Below are 19,487 nucleotides of genomic sequence, written 5' to 3'. Positions count from 1 at the left end.
GACCGACCAGGCTGATGTTCAGTCAACAGGTCTAACAGGTAGGAGCCAGGCCATTCAGTGATTTAAAAACCAGGAGAAGAATATATTATGGCCCGTTTCTAGTGGTACAGTACCGTACGGTCATATTTGACCAAGACAATGCAAAAGCACATTCTGCACACATTATAGAGTCCTGCTGCAGAGGAAGAGGACACAGGTACTGGACTGGCCTGCCTGCAGTCCCGACCTGTCTCCAATAGAGAATGTGTGATGCATTTTAAAGCGCCAATGAAGACCCTGTAGCGTTTGCCACCTGAAGACTTGTTTGCAGGAAGAATGGGACCTAAAGAACACTTCATCACTTGCTGTCTTCAGTCCCTAAACATCGTTTAAGTGTTGTGAAAAGGAACGACAACATCACAAAGTGCTAAATGCTTTACTGATGCTACTTTAATTGAAATGTGTTGCAAGAACCAAAAATCAAAATCTCGGGGAACACATGAAAGAATGTTTGTTGTACTGTCTGAAATGAAATGCAAGTCAAAGTAAATTTATTATTTATTTTATTTGCGTTTTCAATACCTTTTCAGATTTGGGGTTGTGTTTTATAACATGATTCCGGTTTAATAAACAATTATTCATCATTTTATACAGAGTCTTGTATTTAAACATATACATATTTCCTACATTTTGGTAAATAAGTGAAGTTTATTTATAAACTAATTTGGAGAGGATCACGTGCTTATGATTGATCACAGCCGGTCCTGCATTATTCAATTTATAACTGACCAATCAGACGATTCCTAAGCCACTATAAATACCCTAAGTTCCATATAACAGCCATCTTCTTCCAAGAGTCCCCCCTTCCACCCCTACTCCTCCTCCTTTCCTAGATGGGTGGCACAGTGGCATAGTGGTCAGCATCAACATCACTGGTTCTAGTCCTTACTAAACCAGCTGACGTTTCTGTGAGGAGTTTGCACGTTCTCCCGGTGCTCCTCTGGGTTCCCCGGTTTCCTCTCACTGTCCAAAAACCTGCAGCTTAGGTTAATTGACTAATCCAAATCAGCACCATAGACATGCTCCTAGTCAGTAGTTATCTCCTAATAACGATCACTATCTGTTTATTAGCTACTACAGCAGGGGAGTTCTCCAGATCTGCCTAAGCTCAAACTCCCCTCTCAACTTGCAAACGGGAGGGAGCCCCAGGCTCAAGCATCTTATGAGCTCAGGGCTCTCTCCCGGCCAAACACGCTTTATAATCACTCATAAGCTGAGTGTGAACTCTTGAAGTAATTGTAAATTAAGTGTAGTGGTATAGTCCAGGACATTCGACACACATTACGATGAAAGCTAAACTGGTGGTTTTGTAAATGTTGTAGTAATAATAATTTGTGTATCAATATAAATATGTTTGTATCATTAAAGTGTGTGTGTGTGTTTCTGCAGGTGCACAGACACACAGCGATGCAGTCTCAGGGCTCTCAGTCTCAGCAGAACATACACACCACCACTCTCGCGCGCGCAAAGACCGAGATCCTGAGAGTCATCGAGATCCTCATCGAGAAGATGCCGTCTGACGTGGTGGATCTGCTGGTGGAGGTACACACACACACACACACACACACACACACACACACACACACACACACACACACACACACACACATACATAGCATATTCCCAAACACTTACGCAGCATACTTTCACATTCTCACACATATTCTCTTACACACAGCTGATGACCCAGGCACAGAACAGTGGATTGATGTGTGTGTGTGTGTGTGTGTGTGTGTGTGTTCTCCACAGGTGATGGACATCATCATGTACTGTATTGAAGGCTCTCTGGTCAAGAAGAAAGGCCTGTCTGAGTGTTTTCCAGCAATCTGCAGGTCAGTGTGTGTGCTTGTGCGTGCGTGCGTCCGTGTGTGCGTGCGTGCATGTATATGTGTGTGTGCGTGTGCAGTACAACCTGAACATATGATTTTCAATACTTGAGGACTCTGTATATGCTATTATAGTTTGAATTAACATAGTATGTAATTACTCTATGTATATTGTGTATATTGAATTTTTTTTGTGTTCTTAAACAAACAAAATATACGTTTTATAATATAAAATAATGATTATACTAATATATATATTTATAAGTAAAGTTGTAATTCAGTCCGAGCGATTGTATCAGCGTCACTGATGTTGTTATGAAGGAGCAGCTCATTGATCTCTGAGGTTAAAGGTCAAACATCACCTTTCATATGTGATGGATTGGGAGCTAATGTATCTGAAGTATGAAATATTAGCAGTAATATATTGTAATATATATATATATATATATATATGTTTGTTAAACCTTTATTTTAAAAAGTCTTTTTGTATAAAACAAGTCATTTAAAAATATCTTAAACACTAATTTGAAAAAATAATGACGTGATTTAAAGCTATTTAAATTAATGAGAAATATAGTTATAAATTAATTAGCTATTTAAAAAAAAACTTGAAAATTAATTTATTTGTAAATGAGTTTATAAAAACTTTATTATTCGATGTAAATTAATTCTTTATTTGTGGAAAATGTATTTAAAAAATTTTGTTTGTTGAAAAGTAGTTAAAATGACCAAATTATTTATGAATTTTATAGAAAAATGAAGTAAATTTTTTATATATATATATATATATATATATATATATATATATATATATATATATATATATATATATATATATATATATATATGTGCACACTCACCGGCCACTTTATTAGGTACACCTTACTAGTACCGGGTTTGACCTCTTTTGCCTTCAGAACTGCCTTAATCCATCATGGCGTCGATTCAACAAGATACTGGAAATATTCCTCAGAGATTTTGCTCCATACTGACATGATAGCATCACACAGTTGCTGCAGATTTGTCGGCTGCACATCCATGATGCCAATCTCCCGTTCCACCACATCCCAAAGGTGCGCTGTTGGATTGAGATCTGGTGACTGTGGAGGCCATTTGAGTACAGTGAACTCATTGTCATGTTCAAGAAACCAGTCTGAGATGATTCAATCTGTTACAAGGCAGGATGGATTCATGCTTTCATGTTGTTGATGCCAAATTCTGACAGGAGCGGCACCCGGTGTGGTCTTCTGCTGCTGTAGCCCATCCTCCTCAAGGTTGGACGTGTTGTGTGTTCAGAGATGCTCTTCTGCAGAGCTCGGTTGTAACGAGTGCTTATTTGAGTTACTGTTGTCTTTCTATCAGCTGGAACCAGTCTGGCCATTCTCCTCTGACCTCTGGCATCAACAAGGCATTTGCGCCCACAGAACTGCCGCTCACTGGATATTTCCTCTTTGTCGGAGCATTCTCTGTAAACCCTAGAGATGGTTGTGCCTGAAAATCCCAGTAGATCAGCAGTTTCTGAAATACTCAGAGCAGCCTATCTTGCACAACAACCATGACACGTTCAAAGTCACTTAAATCCCCTTTCTTCCCCATTCTGATGCTCGCTTTGAACAGCATCAGATCGTCTTCTTCTTGACCATGTCTACACGCCTAAATGCATTGAGCTGCTGCCATGTGATTGGCTGATTAGAAATTTGTGTTAACGAGAAGTTGGACAGGTGTACCTAATAAAGTGGCCAGTGAGTGTGTGCTTATATACTAGCAGAGAAGTTGATTAAAGTACTGTTTGTTTTCTTGCCCTGTCTTTAGTGATACGCAGTGTGAGCTGGGCACACTACACATTCAGCGGTGTGTGTGTGTGCGCGTTTATGTATGTGTGCCTGTGTGTATGTGATTGAGTGTGTGTGTGTGTGTTCTCCTGATGTTTTCCATCTGTCTCTCTGCAGGTTTTATATGGTGGCGTATTGCGAGCGCAGTTACCGCATCGCTGTGGGCGCTCGTCAGGGGTCAGTGGCTCTGTATGACGTGCGCACGGGGAAGTGTCAGGTAAGTGGAGCGGGGGGGGGGGCGAGGCTCACCTGGTGCACAGGTGTCTGCCAGAGGGCACAGGGCAGAGGTGCATGATGGGAAGCCCTGCTGCCCTGTAGAGCTGGAGATTGTGTGATCGATCGGTACAGGCCAGAAATCATGAACAGCAGTTCAGCTGACCGTGATTACACAGCTGGAGTCACATCATGAGTGTGTGTGTGTGTGTGTGTGTGTGTGTGTGTGGGGGACTGTGTGTGTGTGTGTGTGTGTGTGTGTGAATTTATATGTGAGACAGTGTGTTGATGCATATATATTTGTGCTTGTGCATTTAGTTTGTGTGTGTGTGGTTGTGTTGTATATATCTTTGTGTGAGTGTGTGTATGCTTATGGGTTGATGTGTGTTTGTGTTCTGTGTATATGCTTGTGTGTTGATCAGTATATTTGAGCATGTTGTGTGTGTGTGTGTTGATGTGCATGTGTGTGTGTCGATATGTATATGTGTGCATTTATATATTTGTGTGTATTGATGTGTACATGTGTGCTTGTTTTGTGTGTGTGTGTGTGTGTGTGTGTGTGCGTTGAGTATATTTGTGCATTTGTGTGTGTGCATGCTTGTGTATATATTTGTGTGTGTGTGTGTGTGTGTGTGTGTGTGTGTTTGTGTGCGTGCTTGCGCGTGCATTGATGTGTATATATTTGTGTTCTGTGTGTATGCTTGTGTGTTGATGTATGTGTGCTTGCGTGTACTGTATGTGTGTATTGATGTGTATTTATTTGTGTGTCCTGTGTGTATGTATGTGTGTGTTTGTGTGTGTGTGTGTGCGTTGAGTATATTTGTGCATTTGTGTGTGTGTGCATGCTTGTGTATATATTTGTGTGTGTGTGTGTGTGTGTTTGTGTGCGTGCGTGCGCGTGCATTGATGTGTATATATTTGTGTTCTGTGTGTATGCTTGTGTGTTGATGTATGTGTGCTTGCGTGTACTGTATGTGTGTATTGATGTGTATTTATTTGTGTGTCCTGTGTGTATGTATGTAAGTATGTATGTGTGTGTTTGTGTGTATGCATTGTGTGTATTGATGTGTGTATGTGTACGTGTGTGTGTGCTTTTAGTATATATTTGTGCATTTGTGTGTGCATGCGTTGTGTATATATTTGTGTGTGTGTGTGCATGCGTTGATGTGTATATATTTGTGTTCTGTGCTGTGTATATGCTTGTGTATTGATGTGTATAAGTTAAGCGTGTGTGTGTGTGTGTGTGTGTGTGTGTGTGTGCATTGTGTATTGATGTGTATGTGTGCTTGTTGTGTGTGCGTGCTGATGTGTAGTTATTTGTGTGTGCTGCGTGTATGCCTGTGTTGGTGTGTATGTGTTCTTGTGTGTGCTGCATGTATGCTAGTGTGCATGTTGTGTGTGTGTGTATATTTGTGTGCATTGTGTGTGTGCATGTCTATTTGTGTGTGTGTGTGTGTGTGCTGGAGACAGTTAGATGGGGGTCCGCAGCTGAATTGATTGAAGGATTGATTTTAGCTTGTTTACAGTTCTGGAGATCAAATCTCTCTGAAATCGTCGTCAGGGGATCCAGCCATCAGATCAGATCATATGCACATCCCATAATGCTCTCCACAATCGCCAATCACATGACCAGCAGCAGGTGTAAAACCAACACTGATATAAACACAGGTGTTTGTGTGTGTGTGTGTGTGTGTGTGTGTGCGTGCGTGCGTGCGCGCGTGCGAGAATGGGTCAGTGTCTGCTTCTCTGTGCATGGGTTTGTGTGTGTGGTGTGTGTGTATGTGTGTGTGTGTGTGTGTGTGTGTGTGTGTGTGTGTGTGTGTGTTTTGTGTGTGTCCGGTCAGCCATCTGTTCTTCCTGTGATCTGTGAAGTGGTCAGCCGGACTTCAGTCATTCTCTACATTTACTAATTAAACTCAGTGGGAGTGTGTGTGTGTGTGTGTGTGTGTGTGTTTTGTCTGAATCTCCAAATGCAGCACATTACCTCAGCAGCCTTTCTTGTGTGATTGTTGTTTTAGTTCATATAGAGTTTATATATGAGCAACATCACAAGAGTAGCAGTGTGATGTGGCTGTGCATCGGCACTACTGGGAGGCGTGTGTTGGCTTGAGGCTGCAGGCCGAGTGTTTTAGTGTCCCACCAGTACCGATATACAGACATATTGCACTGCTACTCATGTGATACTGCATTTATACACCATGTTGACGGCATAATCGTGTATATAAAAAGGAAAATCAAACACGGATAGTCTAAAAACTCTTTTATATGAGGAACTACTTTCTTCCGCCGTTCGTTCACATCTGCAGCTGACGTCAGAACAGCAGAAACCAATGCTCATTTACCAACTTCACTTTAGAGCTAGTGTTTGAATGATTCTCTAGCGTAATGTCTAAAGTGACAAAACAGCTGATTTAGCTCACATTTTAAGATTATAAAGCTGAACAGCATGAAATGCCATCAGTCTACAGAGATTTCCCAGTGTTTCTCTGTTGCAGTCGGGAGATCACAGTAGTTAACCCTGAAAAAGCCAAAGCAAACACTAGCAGATTACTATGGATTAATTACAGCATACACAAGAGAGAGATCGACTTAGTGTCTCTTACCCGATTAATAATGATTTGATCAGCTGGAGTTTGAAATGCGCTGAGTTTTTCTCTTAATGCTGTGTTCACTCCAGACGCGGGAGGAGCGTCAAGCAAGAGCGATTTACCTGTTAAGTCAATGCAAACGCGCGAATAGACATCCATGCAGAGAAATCTCCTCAGGTCTTTGTATAATTCTGCATTCAGACGTTCTTCAGTATTGTTTTTGCAGATGATGTATAGAACAGTTTATGCCATTTAAATATGTTCCAGTGGGCTAGATATTAGCCCCTTTCACACAGCGATACCGGTAAATATCCGGAAAACTTCCGGAGCGACTTTACCCGTAAATTCAAAACAGCGCTGTTCACACAGGCGAGGGTTAGGGGTGTCAAAATTAATTGTTTCTTTGGTGCACCGCGATGCAGACGCGGACAATTCGGTATCGGTTCAGTAATAATCATAACCAGTTATTATGTAGTGACGTCATTTATCTCCTATGCGCTCTGTCGCGAGGGAGGTGAGCGCGAGTATTTACAACACTCAGCCAACTCAGGGCCGGCCCGTGGCATAGGCACCATAGGCAAATGCTAAAGGTGCTGTATATCCAGGAGGCCGCCAGAAAGGAGCGCGCTTCAGTTGTTTTTTTTTTTTTTATATTCTTGACACACATTCAGTTACAGACGGCAATAACTCAAAAACCTCTTACCCTAAAAAGATCTAAAGTGTGTTTCCTACAGAAAGACAAAGCTGGTTATGTTTCACAGCTGTCTTTCTTTTTTTTCGCTCCACACTTTGAGCACTGCTCCATTTAAGCCCTCGCAATATGTTTATAGCCGGGATAGCTCGCGCTGAGAGGAGCTCTCATCAAGGGACCGTCAGAAAAGTGCTGATTTTTTTCTTTTTCTTTTCTTTTTTTTTTCCTGCTCTGCTCTTTGCGAGCTCTCCCTGTTGCGAGGGCTTAAGTGTGTGCGTGTGCATGTCTGTGTGTGCGTGTGTGTGTGTTTGTTTCTTTGGTGCTGTCTATGTTTGTGTTTGAATAAGAGACAGTGTGGTGCTGTGTCTCTGTGTGTTTAGACAGACAGCTTGTTATAGCCTCTCCTCTAAAATATAACACTGTATATGGAAAGCATCGTCAATGCACCGAAATATCGAATTGAACCGAATCGAAGGTATGATAATCGTAACCGAACCGTGAGACCAGTATAGGTTTACACCTCTAGCGAGGACGTTACGGAATTTTACCGGAAAAGAGCGTTCACACATCCATACCAAAATAGCGGTAACTTCTGACATCACCAACCAGAGATGACTACAAAACGGCTGCGCTTGTGTTTGTAAACATTTGACTGCATTACAAACTCTGTGGATGGATCAGTATTGTGAACAACTCCAATGTAAACAGAGAAACACTTTGGCATGTCGAGATGTGCAGTCGCATTGTCACATATCCCATCTGTATCTGATTTATTTCCACATATGAAGGAGGCCTGAAACCCATCTCTGAATATCAGAATGCATGCGTTTTTTTTTTCGTTTACACGCTCATAAAACAGATCCGATCTGTGTCACATATGAGCAAAAAAATCAGAATTGGGTCACATTTAACTGGCAGTGTAAACGGGGCCCCAGCACCGGGGCTCAGTGGTTAGCACTGTTGCCTCAGAGCAAGAATGTCACTGGTTTAAGTTTCCTCCCACTGTCCAAAGAGTTGCGACATAAGTGATTTGACCAAACTCATAGATGAGCTCCTAGTCTGCAGTGTATCTCTTCATAACAATTCCTAAATTATCATTAGCCATAAATAAGCATCTCAAGACCTACCTGAGCTCAAACTCTCCTCTCACCCTGCAAATTGGAGGGAGCCCCAGGCTCGAGGATCTTCTGAGCTCAAGGCTCTCTCCTAGTACAGCAGGCATGTCCAAACTCGGTCCTAAAGGGCCTGCAAAGTTTAGCTCCAACCCCAATCAGACACACCTGGGCTAGCTAATCAAGCTCTGACTAGGCTTTCTAGAAACATCCTTGCAGCTGTGTTGAAGGAAGTTGAAGCTAAAATCTGCAGGACATCAACCCTCTAGGACCGAGTTTGGACAGTACAGCATGCCACACTCGCTTTATAACAGGGTTCCCGCGGGTCCTTAAAATGTCTTAAATTAAAATCCGGGAAATTAAGGTCTTCAATTGTCTTAAATTTTACCGTAAAGTGGCTGTAGGTATTAAATTTTCAGCCGGTCTGCTTAATGACGATAGGGGAGCACAGTGGTCCACCGTAAAACATCTAATAGTTGATTAATTCAGTATGTGAAACAGGAGAGAAATGACAGTCACCGGGATTTATTAGCTTATTACGGTAGGTCGGGTACAGAGTACAGACGCTGACGTCGGTCTGCACCTGCGTGCTGTTATTATGCGGTTGTTGATGTGAGGTTCAAAATGCAAATATGGGAGAATGTAAATCTAACGACGTGGCAAAGAGGAAACGTGTAAATTCTGCAAAAAGACCTTTTCGTTAGGGACCATGGGGCTCAAAGTCATCGAGTAACACATGAAAGGAGGAAAGCAGCAGCCGGATGTTGAACAAACAATCCAACCCAAAACATGCTTAAATTAGCCGGATCAGTCGTGCATCCCGGCCGGTAGCAGCAGCAGAGAAAAGGTGTTCAGTGCTGCTCAGTGAGCGCAGGACTGCACTAAAGCCATTCACAGTGGATTCAATAATGTTCCCCCACAAAACACACAGCATAATCTTGATGAGTAAAGAATTTTAAATTATAACTAAATATTAATAAAATCATAATGTAGTCAGAGTATACAGGCTAATGCTGGCGTTATTGTTTGATTATTCAGCTTCACCATCGCCTTATTGTGAAGAGAAGTGGCAAAGCAAATCCCACTGAGCCTTTATCTTAATTTCGTTATTACCAAATATCCGTCATCATTTATCATTTATTTTAATTCATTTGCTAAGAAAGACTTATTTTTATTGGTGCGTTGGCCAATTTAAAGGTTAAGGCCCCGTTTACACTACACTGTAAAAAATGTTACTTAGATCTAACTTATAAAAAGTGAGGCAAGTGGTTGCATCGGACGTTTTAGGTTGATTCAACTTCCAGCCTTTTTTAAGTATTTTAAACACTAAAACATTGCTTAAAACAAATGCAATAAAATTAAGTTGAGCCAAATAATATTTCTAAAATTACTCAAATCAGATAAACTTACTTTTTTTGTTAAACTTAACTTACTTATACATTGCTATATGTTGACTGTACTCATTTTAATTAAGTATTATGAACTTAATGATCTAAATAAAATTAACCATGCATATGTCATTTAAAACGAATTTAATTGACTTCTGGCTGTAACCTCAGAAAATAAATCGGCGTTTCTATATTGTAAGCACAATATACACTAGTAAACACAGATAAACAGACTTTCCTGTCAATAACAATTAAATAAGAATGGGAAGATGGATTAAAGACCATAACATGTATTCAATATCAATCAATGTTCCTTTTAATAGTGACTACAAAATAGGCCATTAATGTGGCTACACGTACACAATACATAAATAAAAACATTAATAATACCAGATCCTATTGAGAAATCATCCAAGGCAACTCAGTGAGGAGATTTGCATATTTTGATGAAGATTTTGGATGCATAATGTCCAGTCCCACAAAGAGTCTCTAATACATCTTAAATGTATACAGTTTTGATGGATACTTGAAGTCGAGGACATCGGTAAGTCCAAACAGGAGCCATCATGCATTTGACAGGTTTGGCAAACCTCTGACAGTCCTATGATAATCCAAACTGTGTTGGGCTGATGGCAAATTTTTCCCGTGGGCAGCCGCATGCACCTCTGATTCCTCACAACTCTATTGGTAGAGACAAAAAGAAACAGGAGTTCAGGTGGTTGCTACCAAACAACATTAAATAGCTAAATACTAAATAGAAAATAACTACAAGTGAAGTTACAAAAGTCCAGTGAGAATGATGCATGGATGAAACACCTTAGTTTATCAGTAAAAATTACCTTAGTTAAAATTACCTAACTTTTATTTAAAAAATAAAAAAAGGTTATAGAGGTTGTGTAATTACATTATTCCAGGTGTTTTTAGTTATCAAATTTTAAAGAAAACTGTGATTTTACTCAGTGTAACAGTGCATGTCATTGTGGTTTCCTGTCAATCACAGAATTGTTAAAATTTAGGTATTACATTTTTTTGTTTATTTTGGCAACTTATAAAGCATAAGAATGTGTATTTAATTTAGATATTAAAACTGTTTGAAAACGGCTATAAGAAAATTATAGAATACAAATTCTATAATTTAATTGTCATCTTCATTTTGCACCAAACTTTGCACGTCATAATACAAATTTTATTAAATAAATAAATAAATACATTGCCATTTTACACATTACATTAAGGTTTACATTAAATTTTTGCTAAAGCTACATTTAATTGACTTTTTCTTCAAATTTAATGTCACTGGCAAATGACAGTTCAGTGATTCAGTGTTATCAGTTAGCTTTATTGAAAGACTGACAGATAATAAGAAACTGCATTAGGATATTTTTATACTGTTTTTACTGTTGCACACATAAAAAAAAATCTTCAGATATCAAATGTAAGTTAATTCTATGGAGCCCACTATTGTTTGCAATTTTACCAATGTTTTACTTACCTGCAAATAATTATAGCTGTAATTGTATCTAATGTTTTTCTTACCTGGATGTGAAGTTTGAAGATCCACAGGTAACAAAATCACTTTGGTATCTAAAGACCAAGAACATGCATTTTAGAATGAGGTGCATACAATTTAAATGGTTCTGTAAACATCAGTAGTAAATGTAATTTAAGTTAAAATAAATTGTAAATCTGTAATTTATTCACTATGCAGCATTAAAAAACTTATGGACTAAATCTCTAAAACACAAACTTTAAGTTATACTTTCTCTTACGTTAAACACAAACTACTTAACTGTTGCATACGTTTCTGAATTTAATATCCATCCTTAATGTGCTGCTATAACTTAGGTGAGCTAACTTTAGCTAAGTTAGCGCTAACAAACTGAACCCCCACACCCCGACCGCCCACCAGTGACCTTGTTAATCGGTTCTGCAACGTTAGTTTTACCTACTAAGTGTTTTAAAACTACTTTCACTATTTTTCTCAATAATATCACTTTTAATCGTTAGTATAAACTAGCGTTGGTTAGCGTTAGCCAACTTAGCTTTCCATGTGAGAGCAGTCTAACTGTTAACATACCTGAGGCTACAGTACAATTTACAAAGCTAAAACCTCACCTGCCTAGCGAAGACAGCAGTTTTGCATGACTTTACAATTATCATTCGGCTAAATTTGCAACTTACCGTGTTAATCAGATCCGCTGCTGGGAGCAGTTAATGTCGACCATTGCAGAAGCTGCGTCTGCCTGCTAAATCCCGGGCAATGAAAAAGGAGTCACGCCAAACTATTAAAATCACTTTTTATGAACACCTGCCCACATCGACAGCTGCTCTAATAAATTGTCTGTGTCAACTCACTTTTATAACATTTATTCTACACAATAACCACGTACAAAAATCTACTCAAATAAATTGCATTAGTTTTATTTAAAATATACAGTTATATAAAAACTGATATATTTTAAGTAAAGAGGAAGCAAATTTTATTTTTTTGGTATAAAACAAATAAAATTAACTAGATTGCAATTATTTAAAGTAGATAGAACCAACTTTGTGAGTGTAGCACTTTTTACAGTGTAGTGCGTTTTAGTTTTAAAACGGTGTTTTAGAATAAAAACGATCCGCGTCCACACTCGCGTTTTACCCAGCGTTTCTGAACAGCTCTCCGTCCACACTAAAACGCTGAAAACGCACATCACGTGACCACACTCACACTCTCGGGCAAGCGCTGCAGCCCATATACCCAGATGAGAGCTCTGCTAGTCGGACTGCTCATCAAGCATCTCCCGCTGGATCTAATCTCACTATATTTATTAAACGTGATATTTCATTCATCTTGTTGTCTTTATCTAACGACATATTCCCTGACTTTGGCCATTGGAATCTATTACTTGTTCTCAGGTAACGTGTTTTGGCTGAGCGCAAAGATAAGTTAATGATTAATGTAACCACGTACATTCTGTATATTGACTGATCGCTTGCCTTTATTTCCTATAATGTATAAACTTATTGTATGTCATACTTTTATAATGGCCATTATCGATTATTAAAACTGATATTCAGCAAAAGAGAGGGTGCGTTTCGTATTTTCACTGAAACTGAAAGGAGGCAGTTGTTATCGGCTCCGTTTTGTTATAAATATCCACACAGTGAAGATGACGCTCATATATGCAGCACGACGCCTCAACATTTCTGCTGTATGTTAAGTTGCTAATATTAAAATGAAAATAGGCAGTTCCTTAAATCATGTTTACATTTTATTGTTGAGAAAGTGAAACAACGAAGACAAGGTGATGTGAATGAAGTTATAAAGTACACTGTTCCCTGTGAAGATTGACCCGTGTCCTCGGTATAGTCTGCTTTTCCATATCAAACTGAGAAGAAGAGATGCAGCCTTGATCAAACTTGCGAAGTCTGAACTTACACGGAGAGAATGCAGGACTGAACTGTGTGTGTGGGCTACTTAATATTCAGGAAAAGCCCCAATCAGAGAGGCGAACGTCTGCAGCCCCGCCTCCGTTTTCAGATGTCTCCGTTTTCCATCATCCACACTGAGACGGAGCAGCAGCGTTTCAGAATGAAAACGGCCTCTCCAGCGTTTTCAAAAAGCTCCGTTTTCTGCGCTCGAGAACTCCGGCGTAGTGTGGACGGTTGGCCTAACCGTAGCAAAACTTATGCGTTTTCAAACTAAAACGCACTAGTGTAAACGGGGCCTAAGTGTATGTACCCAGGCCTATTTAGAGTGTTGAGATGTTAAGATGTTACAGAGGACTTATTATTTTTTTTCCAACTTGGCCTGTAGCCTATGTTATGGATAAGTAATGTTAACGCATATAAACAACTCAATCATGAAAAAAGACAAAAGAGAGGTGTGCATGTGCACATTTGGATAATGTCGGGCTATAAACAGGTTCGGGCTTTTAAAAAGCTGTCAATCAAAATGTACCTGTCGGGTTCGGGCTCTATCGGGCCTACCTTTCATAGCCTGATTACAGCTCTAGTTCAGATGCCCCCTCACAGTCAGCTATAACAGCTTCATTTCACCACCAGACACCCAAAAGGCAGGTACTGCGGGTTATCCATACTGTGACGAGGCACAATTTATTTAAATCTAACGAAAACATTAAAATGAGTAGCCTATTCCAAAGAAATTATATAATTTTTGGGTCTTAAATTATATTTGTTGAGGTCTTAAAAAGGTCTTAAAAAGCGTTCAATTTTACTTTTAAAATGGTGCAAGAACCCTGTATAATCAATCCTCAGCTAAAGTGTGAACTCTTGAACTGAACGTTTTTTTAAAAGCTGCCATGTCAACAAGCTTTAAAAGTGTTTTGTTATTATTTTTAAAGTTTACCAAAGTGTTTTTCCAATATAATCCCCCATCTTCATGAGTTTTAAAGCACACCGAGTCACAAGTCATTCATTTCTCTTGAACGTGTGTGTGTGTGTGTGTGTTTGCTGTCTGTTGCTGTTTTCCATGAGCTGTCGTGATCTGACAGGCCAATATTTCTGCCATTCTCTGCCTTTATTTCCTCTGTCAGATTTTCATTACAGACGCGGGTCAGGCGACGCGGTTTTCATCTTTAATTGTGTGAGATTACATTAGCTGCGTGCTCTCATAAAGCCGCGTGTGTGTGTTTAATCCAATCGCTCCATTATGAGGGTGTTTCTGGATGGATGATTGCGTTATTCTGGCTGTTTATCATTCCCAGAGCTGCTGAGAAGATGAGCCGACACTGTGATCTGATCAAACACACACTCACACACACATCTGTGAGCTGAAGATGCTTCCTGACAGACACAGGGGTTTATATTGTGAAATCTGTACTGATTATTGAAGCAAATGGTAAAATATTTGATATCAGAAGGAGTTATTTTTAATAAGTACAGTTGAAGTCAGTATTATTGTTTCTCCTATCTGTTTCATGAAGAAATTTTTTTTCTTCAGCACATTGGACGATTGAAACTATTTCTAAAGATAATACAGGGTTCTTACGGGTGCTGGAAACCCTGGAAAAGCTTAATTTTTAATACAGTGTTTTCAAGGTTAGAAAAGTTCTTGGGTTTTGGGCAAAGTGCTTGAATTAGAAATTGCAGGGCTCGAAATTGCGATTGTTTTGGTCGCATAAGTGCCTGAAATTTTATCTGTGTGAACTCGAAATGTATTCGGGAGCATTTCTGCGAGTGCATAAATTGTGCGACCAGTTTTTACTGCAAAATGTTCACCGCATGCACATATTTAAGAAGTTTAATTTCATAACTTAAATATTGAACATCTGAATTTTAAGACGCATTTTCAGACTTAAGATTTTTTTGGTTCTGAATTTCTAGACTGCAGATATTTAGTTTGTAATAATACAGTTTCGCATTTTCAAGATGAAGAAATTCAGAAGATTAAATTCAATATTTTAAAATTCAAAGCCAGAAATTCAGATTGTGATTCAGACTGTGCAGAAAGTAGGTCAACAGGGAGGAGTAGTTAATCACCGAAAAGTCAAACTAAGCATTTTGGCCAATCACAGAGCTGCGTAAGTTTGCTGGCATTTGTTTGGCTCAGGAGGACACAATTCTTCAGCAAATTGACTTTCTGTCAGCTTTTGTCAGTAGTTTGTGTAATAAATATACATGCTTCTGTAAACCAAATTCATATATTTAATAAAATTACATCTCATTGGTTAATCAAACTTACTTTAAGGTGCAGTAGGTGATCTTCCACAATGCGAACAGCTTAGCATAAATCTCTGAATCACACTCACTCCCCTTCCTTCTAGATCCACGCCTCCTTAAACATGAGCACAGCAAAAGAGCCCTCTCTCTCATGTGTTAAAAGCGACTAGTGCTTGTCCGGCGGCGTGCAAGCCAAACTGACATGCTATTTCAGAGTAAATATTAGAGTTGCATGGTAAACAATATAGACTAGGCGGAATAGCGGTATTTACTTGTGTTTTGCTGTTAAACTAATTAAAATCTACATTATAGATGCTGTAAAAGGTCTCTTATGAAGCTGAAAATAGTCTTATCAGTCTTTCATCGGAAGATTTTAGTGGCTGTACAACACTTCTGTGAAGATATGACCCGTTTGTAACAACAACATCTAACGTTACATCAGCTTTGCGTGAAGCTAAAACGGTTTTAAAACAGAACATGACCTGTCTAAGAGAAATCCCTCAGCCATCGTCATCCTTTCTCCAGCGTGCAAAGGTAACTCCAATATTGATTCAGGTTTTTAAAAAGTTTTGATTCAGCAGGTTTTTACAGATTGCGCGCGTGTGGTCTCTCTCGTAAATGCGTGGCAGTCAACGGAGCTGCGTACAAACGGCTGCGCAGTTGTTCAAATCTGCATTTGCTGACAGACAGATTCGCCTACTTATAGGAATTATGAGAGATGTCGGTCCAACTCTATTTAATTGGATGAACTTTTTTTTTGTTTTATGCCTTACCCAGATTATAAAAATACAATAAACACATTTAGATCATTTACTTGAATCATTGCTTGAATCATTGCTATTAGAGTGTGAAAAGACTTCTGAAGACAAGAAGTGGTTTTATCAAAGATAGCGGTCAATTATTAGTTTGTGCAAATCACTGAAAAATCTCCCTCTGCTGCCAGTTTACACGGTGGTACTAATATCAATCCCACAATGCACTTGTGTATGTAAAACTACTAAAGAATATTTCCAGGATTCACACAATCAGAAAGCTGTGCTGCTGTTGTGTTCCAGTGAAAATCAAGAGGAGAGATGGAAGTTTAGCATGAATGAAGTGTTATAGCAGTGTTATAAGCCACTGTTTTCCCAATCCTGTTCCTAAAGGCAAACCAACAGTACTTATTTTGCACGTCTCCCTTATCTGACCCATTCATTTCAGGTTTTGAAGTATCTTCTAATGTTCTGATGAGTTGATTGAGGTGTGTTTTGAATAGGAAGAGGTTGGAATTGTTTACTGTTGGTGTGCCTTCAGGACCAAGGTTGGGAAACCCTGATAAAACCTGTCTGAATGTGTCTTTGTGAACTGTTGATACATGAATGAAGTGTTACAGCAATGATATAACCCAGTGTTTCCCAGTCCTGTTCCTAAAGGCACACCAACTGTACTTATTTTTTACGTCTCCCTTATCTGACCCATTCATTTCAGGTTTTGCAGTCTCTTCTAATGTTCTGATGAGTTGATTGAGGTGTGTTTTGAATAGGAAGAGGTTGAAAATGTGTACTGTTGCTGTGCCTTTAGGAACAGAGTTGGGAAACACTCATATACGCTGTCTGAATGTGTCTGTATTGTTGGTACATTCATAAAGTGTTCTAGCAATGATATAAACCAGTATTTCCCAATCCTGTTCCTAAAGGCACACCAACTGTACAGATTTTAGTCTCTTCTAATGTTCTGATGAGGTGTGTTTTGAATAGGAAGAGGTTGGAAATGTTTACTATTGGCATGCCTTCTGGAACAGGGTTGGGAAATACTGATATAAGTTGTCTGAATGTGTCTGTGTGAACTGTTGGTACATTAATGAAGTGTTATAGCAGTGATATAAGTCAGCTTTACCCAATTCTGTTCCTAAAGGCACACCAACTGTACATATTTTGGACATATCCTTTATCTGACCCATTCATTTCAGGTTTTGGAGTCTCTTCTAATGTTCTGATGAGTTGATTCAGGGTTGTTTGATTAGGAAGAGGTCTGAAATGTGTACTGTTGGTGTGCTTTCGGGAACAGGGTTGGGAAACACTGATATAAGCAGTCTGAATGTGTCTGTTTGTGTTTCTGCAGCATATTCATGGACATAAAGGACCCATAACGGCAGTTTCTTTCGCACCGGATGGACGTTACCTGGCCACATACTCCAATGCAGACAGCCACATCTCCTTCTGGCAGGTACTGACCTCTGATCCCTGGACTCTACACATTATTTATGCATCATTTAGAGATTCAGAATGACTAATGTGGTAATTTAAATGATTATGAAACTGTAAAGTAATTAATGGTAAGTAATATGCAGTAAAGGGCAAAATTATTCACCTTTATGAGGGCGAATAATTCTGGCTTGGACTGTATGTAATGTCCAGTAGTGTGAATAGAGCGTGTGGAGTGAGCGTCTGATGTCAGTCATGTCTGTCCTCATCAGGTCTTGTGTGTAAGAATGTCTTCAGGCTAATGGTATCATTACTGTAAGGCTAAACCAGGCCATCTGAATGTTGTGTGTGTGTGTGTTCTCATGCGCTAATGAATTCTCGAGTCCTCCAGGGTCTGCAGGCGTCTCTTTCTTGCCCAGGCTGGGCTGAGGGCGACTGGCCGTCTGACACCACTGAAGCCCTACCCGTCTCTGGAGCACCAGTGTGTGTGTGTATGTGTGTGTGTGTTAGTGATGGTTTCCAGACTAACTGACTCATTGTGTAGGAACTCTATAGCTTCCCATATGTGTATATATATATATTTATATATGTGTGTTCCACTTATCTTACATGCAGCATCTCGTGTTCAGATTTGTCAGATGTTTGTATTTTACAGGCTCATGTTTACTGGCATTAAATGTTAACTCTTTCCCTGCCAGCATTTTTAAAATATATATATTTAAAGGTTGCCAGCGACCGCCAGGATATTTGATGATTTTCACCTAGATTTAATAAATAATAATAATAATTTAATTTAAATAGCGCCTTTCCAGAGCTCAAGGACACTTTACAAGGAATGCAACAAAAAGATAAACAAACATACATGAAGTCAGATATAACAAACTGGAATTACACAAACAAGACCTAGGAGACAAATGAGCAGAGTGGAGGTGGGTCAGTTTGGCAGATCAGAAGCGAAGCATTCAGAAAATAAGTGAGTCTTAAGTAAGGATTTGAATTCAGAGATATTATTAGCAGAGCGGAGTGAGCGGGGTAGAGAGTTCCAGACTTTGGGTGCAATAACACTAAATGATCTGCCCCCCATTGAAGAGAGGCGATAGCGAGGGACAGCAAGAAGGTCAGAGTCAGCAGAATGTAAAGAGCGAGTTGGGGTGTAAAGGACAAGCATGTTGCAGAGATAGGAGGCAGCTGGGCTATTTAGGGATCAAAATGCAAGGAGGAGAATTTTGAATTTAATGCGATATGCAACTGGGAGCCAATGGAGATCAAACAAGATTGGGGTTATAAAAGCAGAACGTTTGGTATGAGTGAGTATTCTAGCTGCAGAGTTTTGAATATACTGTAATCTGGAGATGAGGCTGGCAGGCAGACCAATGAAAAGAGCATTACAGTAGTCGATGCGTGACAAGACAAATGCATGGATGACAGTTTCAGCATCCTTGCTACTGATGAAGGGACGCAGTTGTTAAATGCGACGTAAATGAAAGAATGCAGATTTAGTGACAGATTTAATGTGAGACTGAAAAGAGAGTGTGGAGTCGAAGATTACACCTACATTATTTTACAGAAGTAGATGTTTTAATGTGTGAGCCAGCAATCTCACAGGAGAAACTGGTGGAAATATTGCTGGGGAGCCAATAAAAATTATCTCAGTTTTGTCCATGTTGAGTTTCAGGGAATTTGAGGTGAGCTAATCATTAATATCCTTCACACAAGCAGAGATATTGTCAATTTAGGCGGATGAGGAAGGTGTACATACAGTTGAATATCGTCTGCATAAAGATGATAGTTAAAGACCGTGACGTTGTAGAATCAGACCAAGTGGGATTAGGTGTATTGAGAACAATAGTGGGCCAAGAACAGAACCCTGGGGGACAGTATAGCCGGCAGCTAGCTCTCTGCAACTCTCACATGGTCGCCCACTGAAGCTAAGCAGGGCTGCGCCCGGTCA

General features: G+C 39.6%; 1 protein-coding gene and 2 long non-coding RNA genes across 7 annotated transcripts in view; 1 reads left to right on the top strand and 2 right to left on the bottom strand.

Annotated features, from left to right (window-relative positions):
* LOC147838686 (uncharacterized) overlaps positions 1 to 19,487 on the bottom strand; it is a 1,589,207-nt gene that overhangs the window by 1,284,201 nt on the left and 285,519 nt on the right. The gene's annotated exons all lie outside the window — the stretch shown is intronic.
* wdr7 (WD repeat domain 7) overlaps positions 1 to 19,487 on the top strand; it is a 188,666-nt gene that overhangs the window by 166,238 nt on the left and 2,941 nt on the right. For all 5 annotated transcript variants that reach the window (XM_087300465.1, XM_087300464.1, XM_087300463.1 and 2 more), the window contains 4 exons: positions 1,429 to 1,581; positions 1,789 to 1,871; positions 3,815 to 3,914; positions 17,454 to 17,558. In XM_087300465.1, the coding sequence (XP_087156591.1) occupies positions 1,429 to 1,581; positions 1,789 to 1,871; positions 3,815 to 3,914; positions 17,454 to 17,558 (441 nt within the window). The remainder of the gene's footprint in view (positions 1 to 1,428; positions 1,582 to 1,788; positions 1,872 to 3,814; positions 3,915 to 17,453; positions 17,559 to 19,487) is intronic.
* On the bottom strand, positions 9,983 to 11,948 carry LOC137488772 (uncharacterized). Its single transcript, XR_015519832.1, has 3 exons — positions 11,871 to 11,948; positions 11,226 to 11,273; positions 9,983 to 10,370 (listed from the first exon to the last, which is right to left on the bottom strand). It is a non-coding gene; the product is annotated as an uncharacterized LOC137488772 (long non-coding RNA).

Source organism: Danio rerio, chromosome 21, assembly GCF_052040795.2.
Source record: "Danio rerio strain M-AB ecotype USA chromosome 21, GRCz13ab, whole genome shotgun sequence".
Taxonomy (NCBI): Eukaryota; Metazoa; Chordata; class Actinopteri; order Cypriniformes; family Danionidae; genus Danio; species Danio rerio.
Note: the sequence above shows the minus strand (reverse complement) of the source record. Positions and strands in the feature narration are given on the sequence as shown.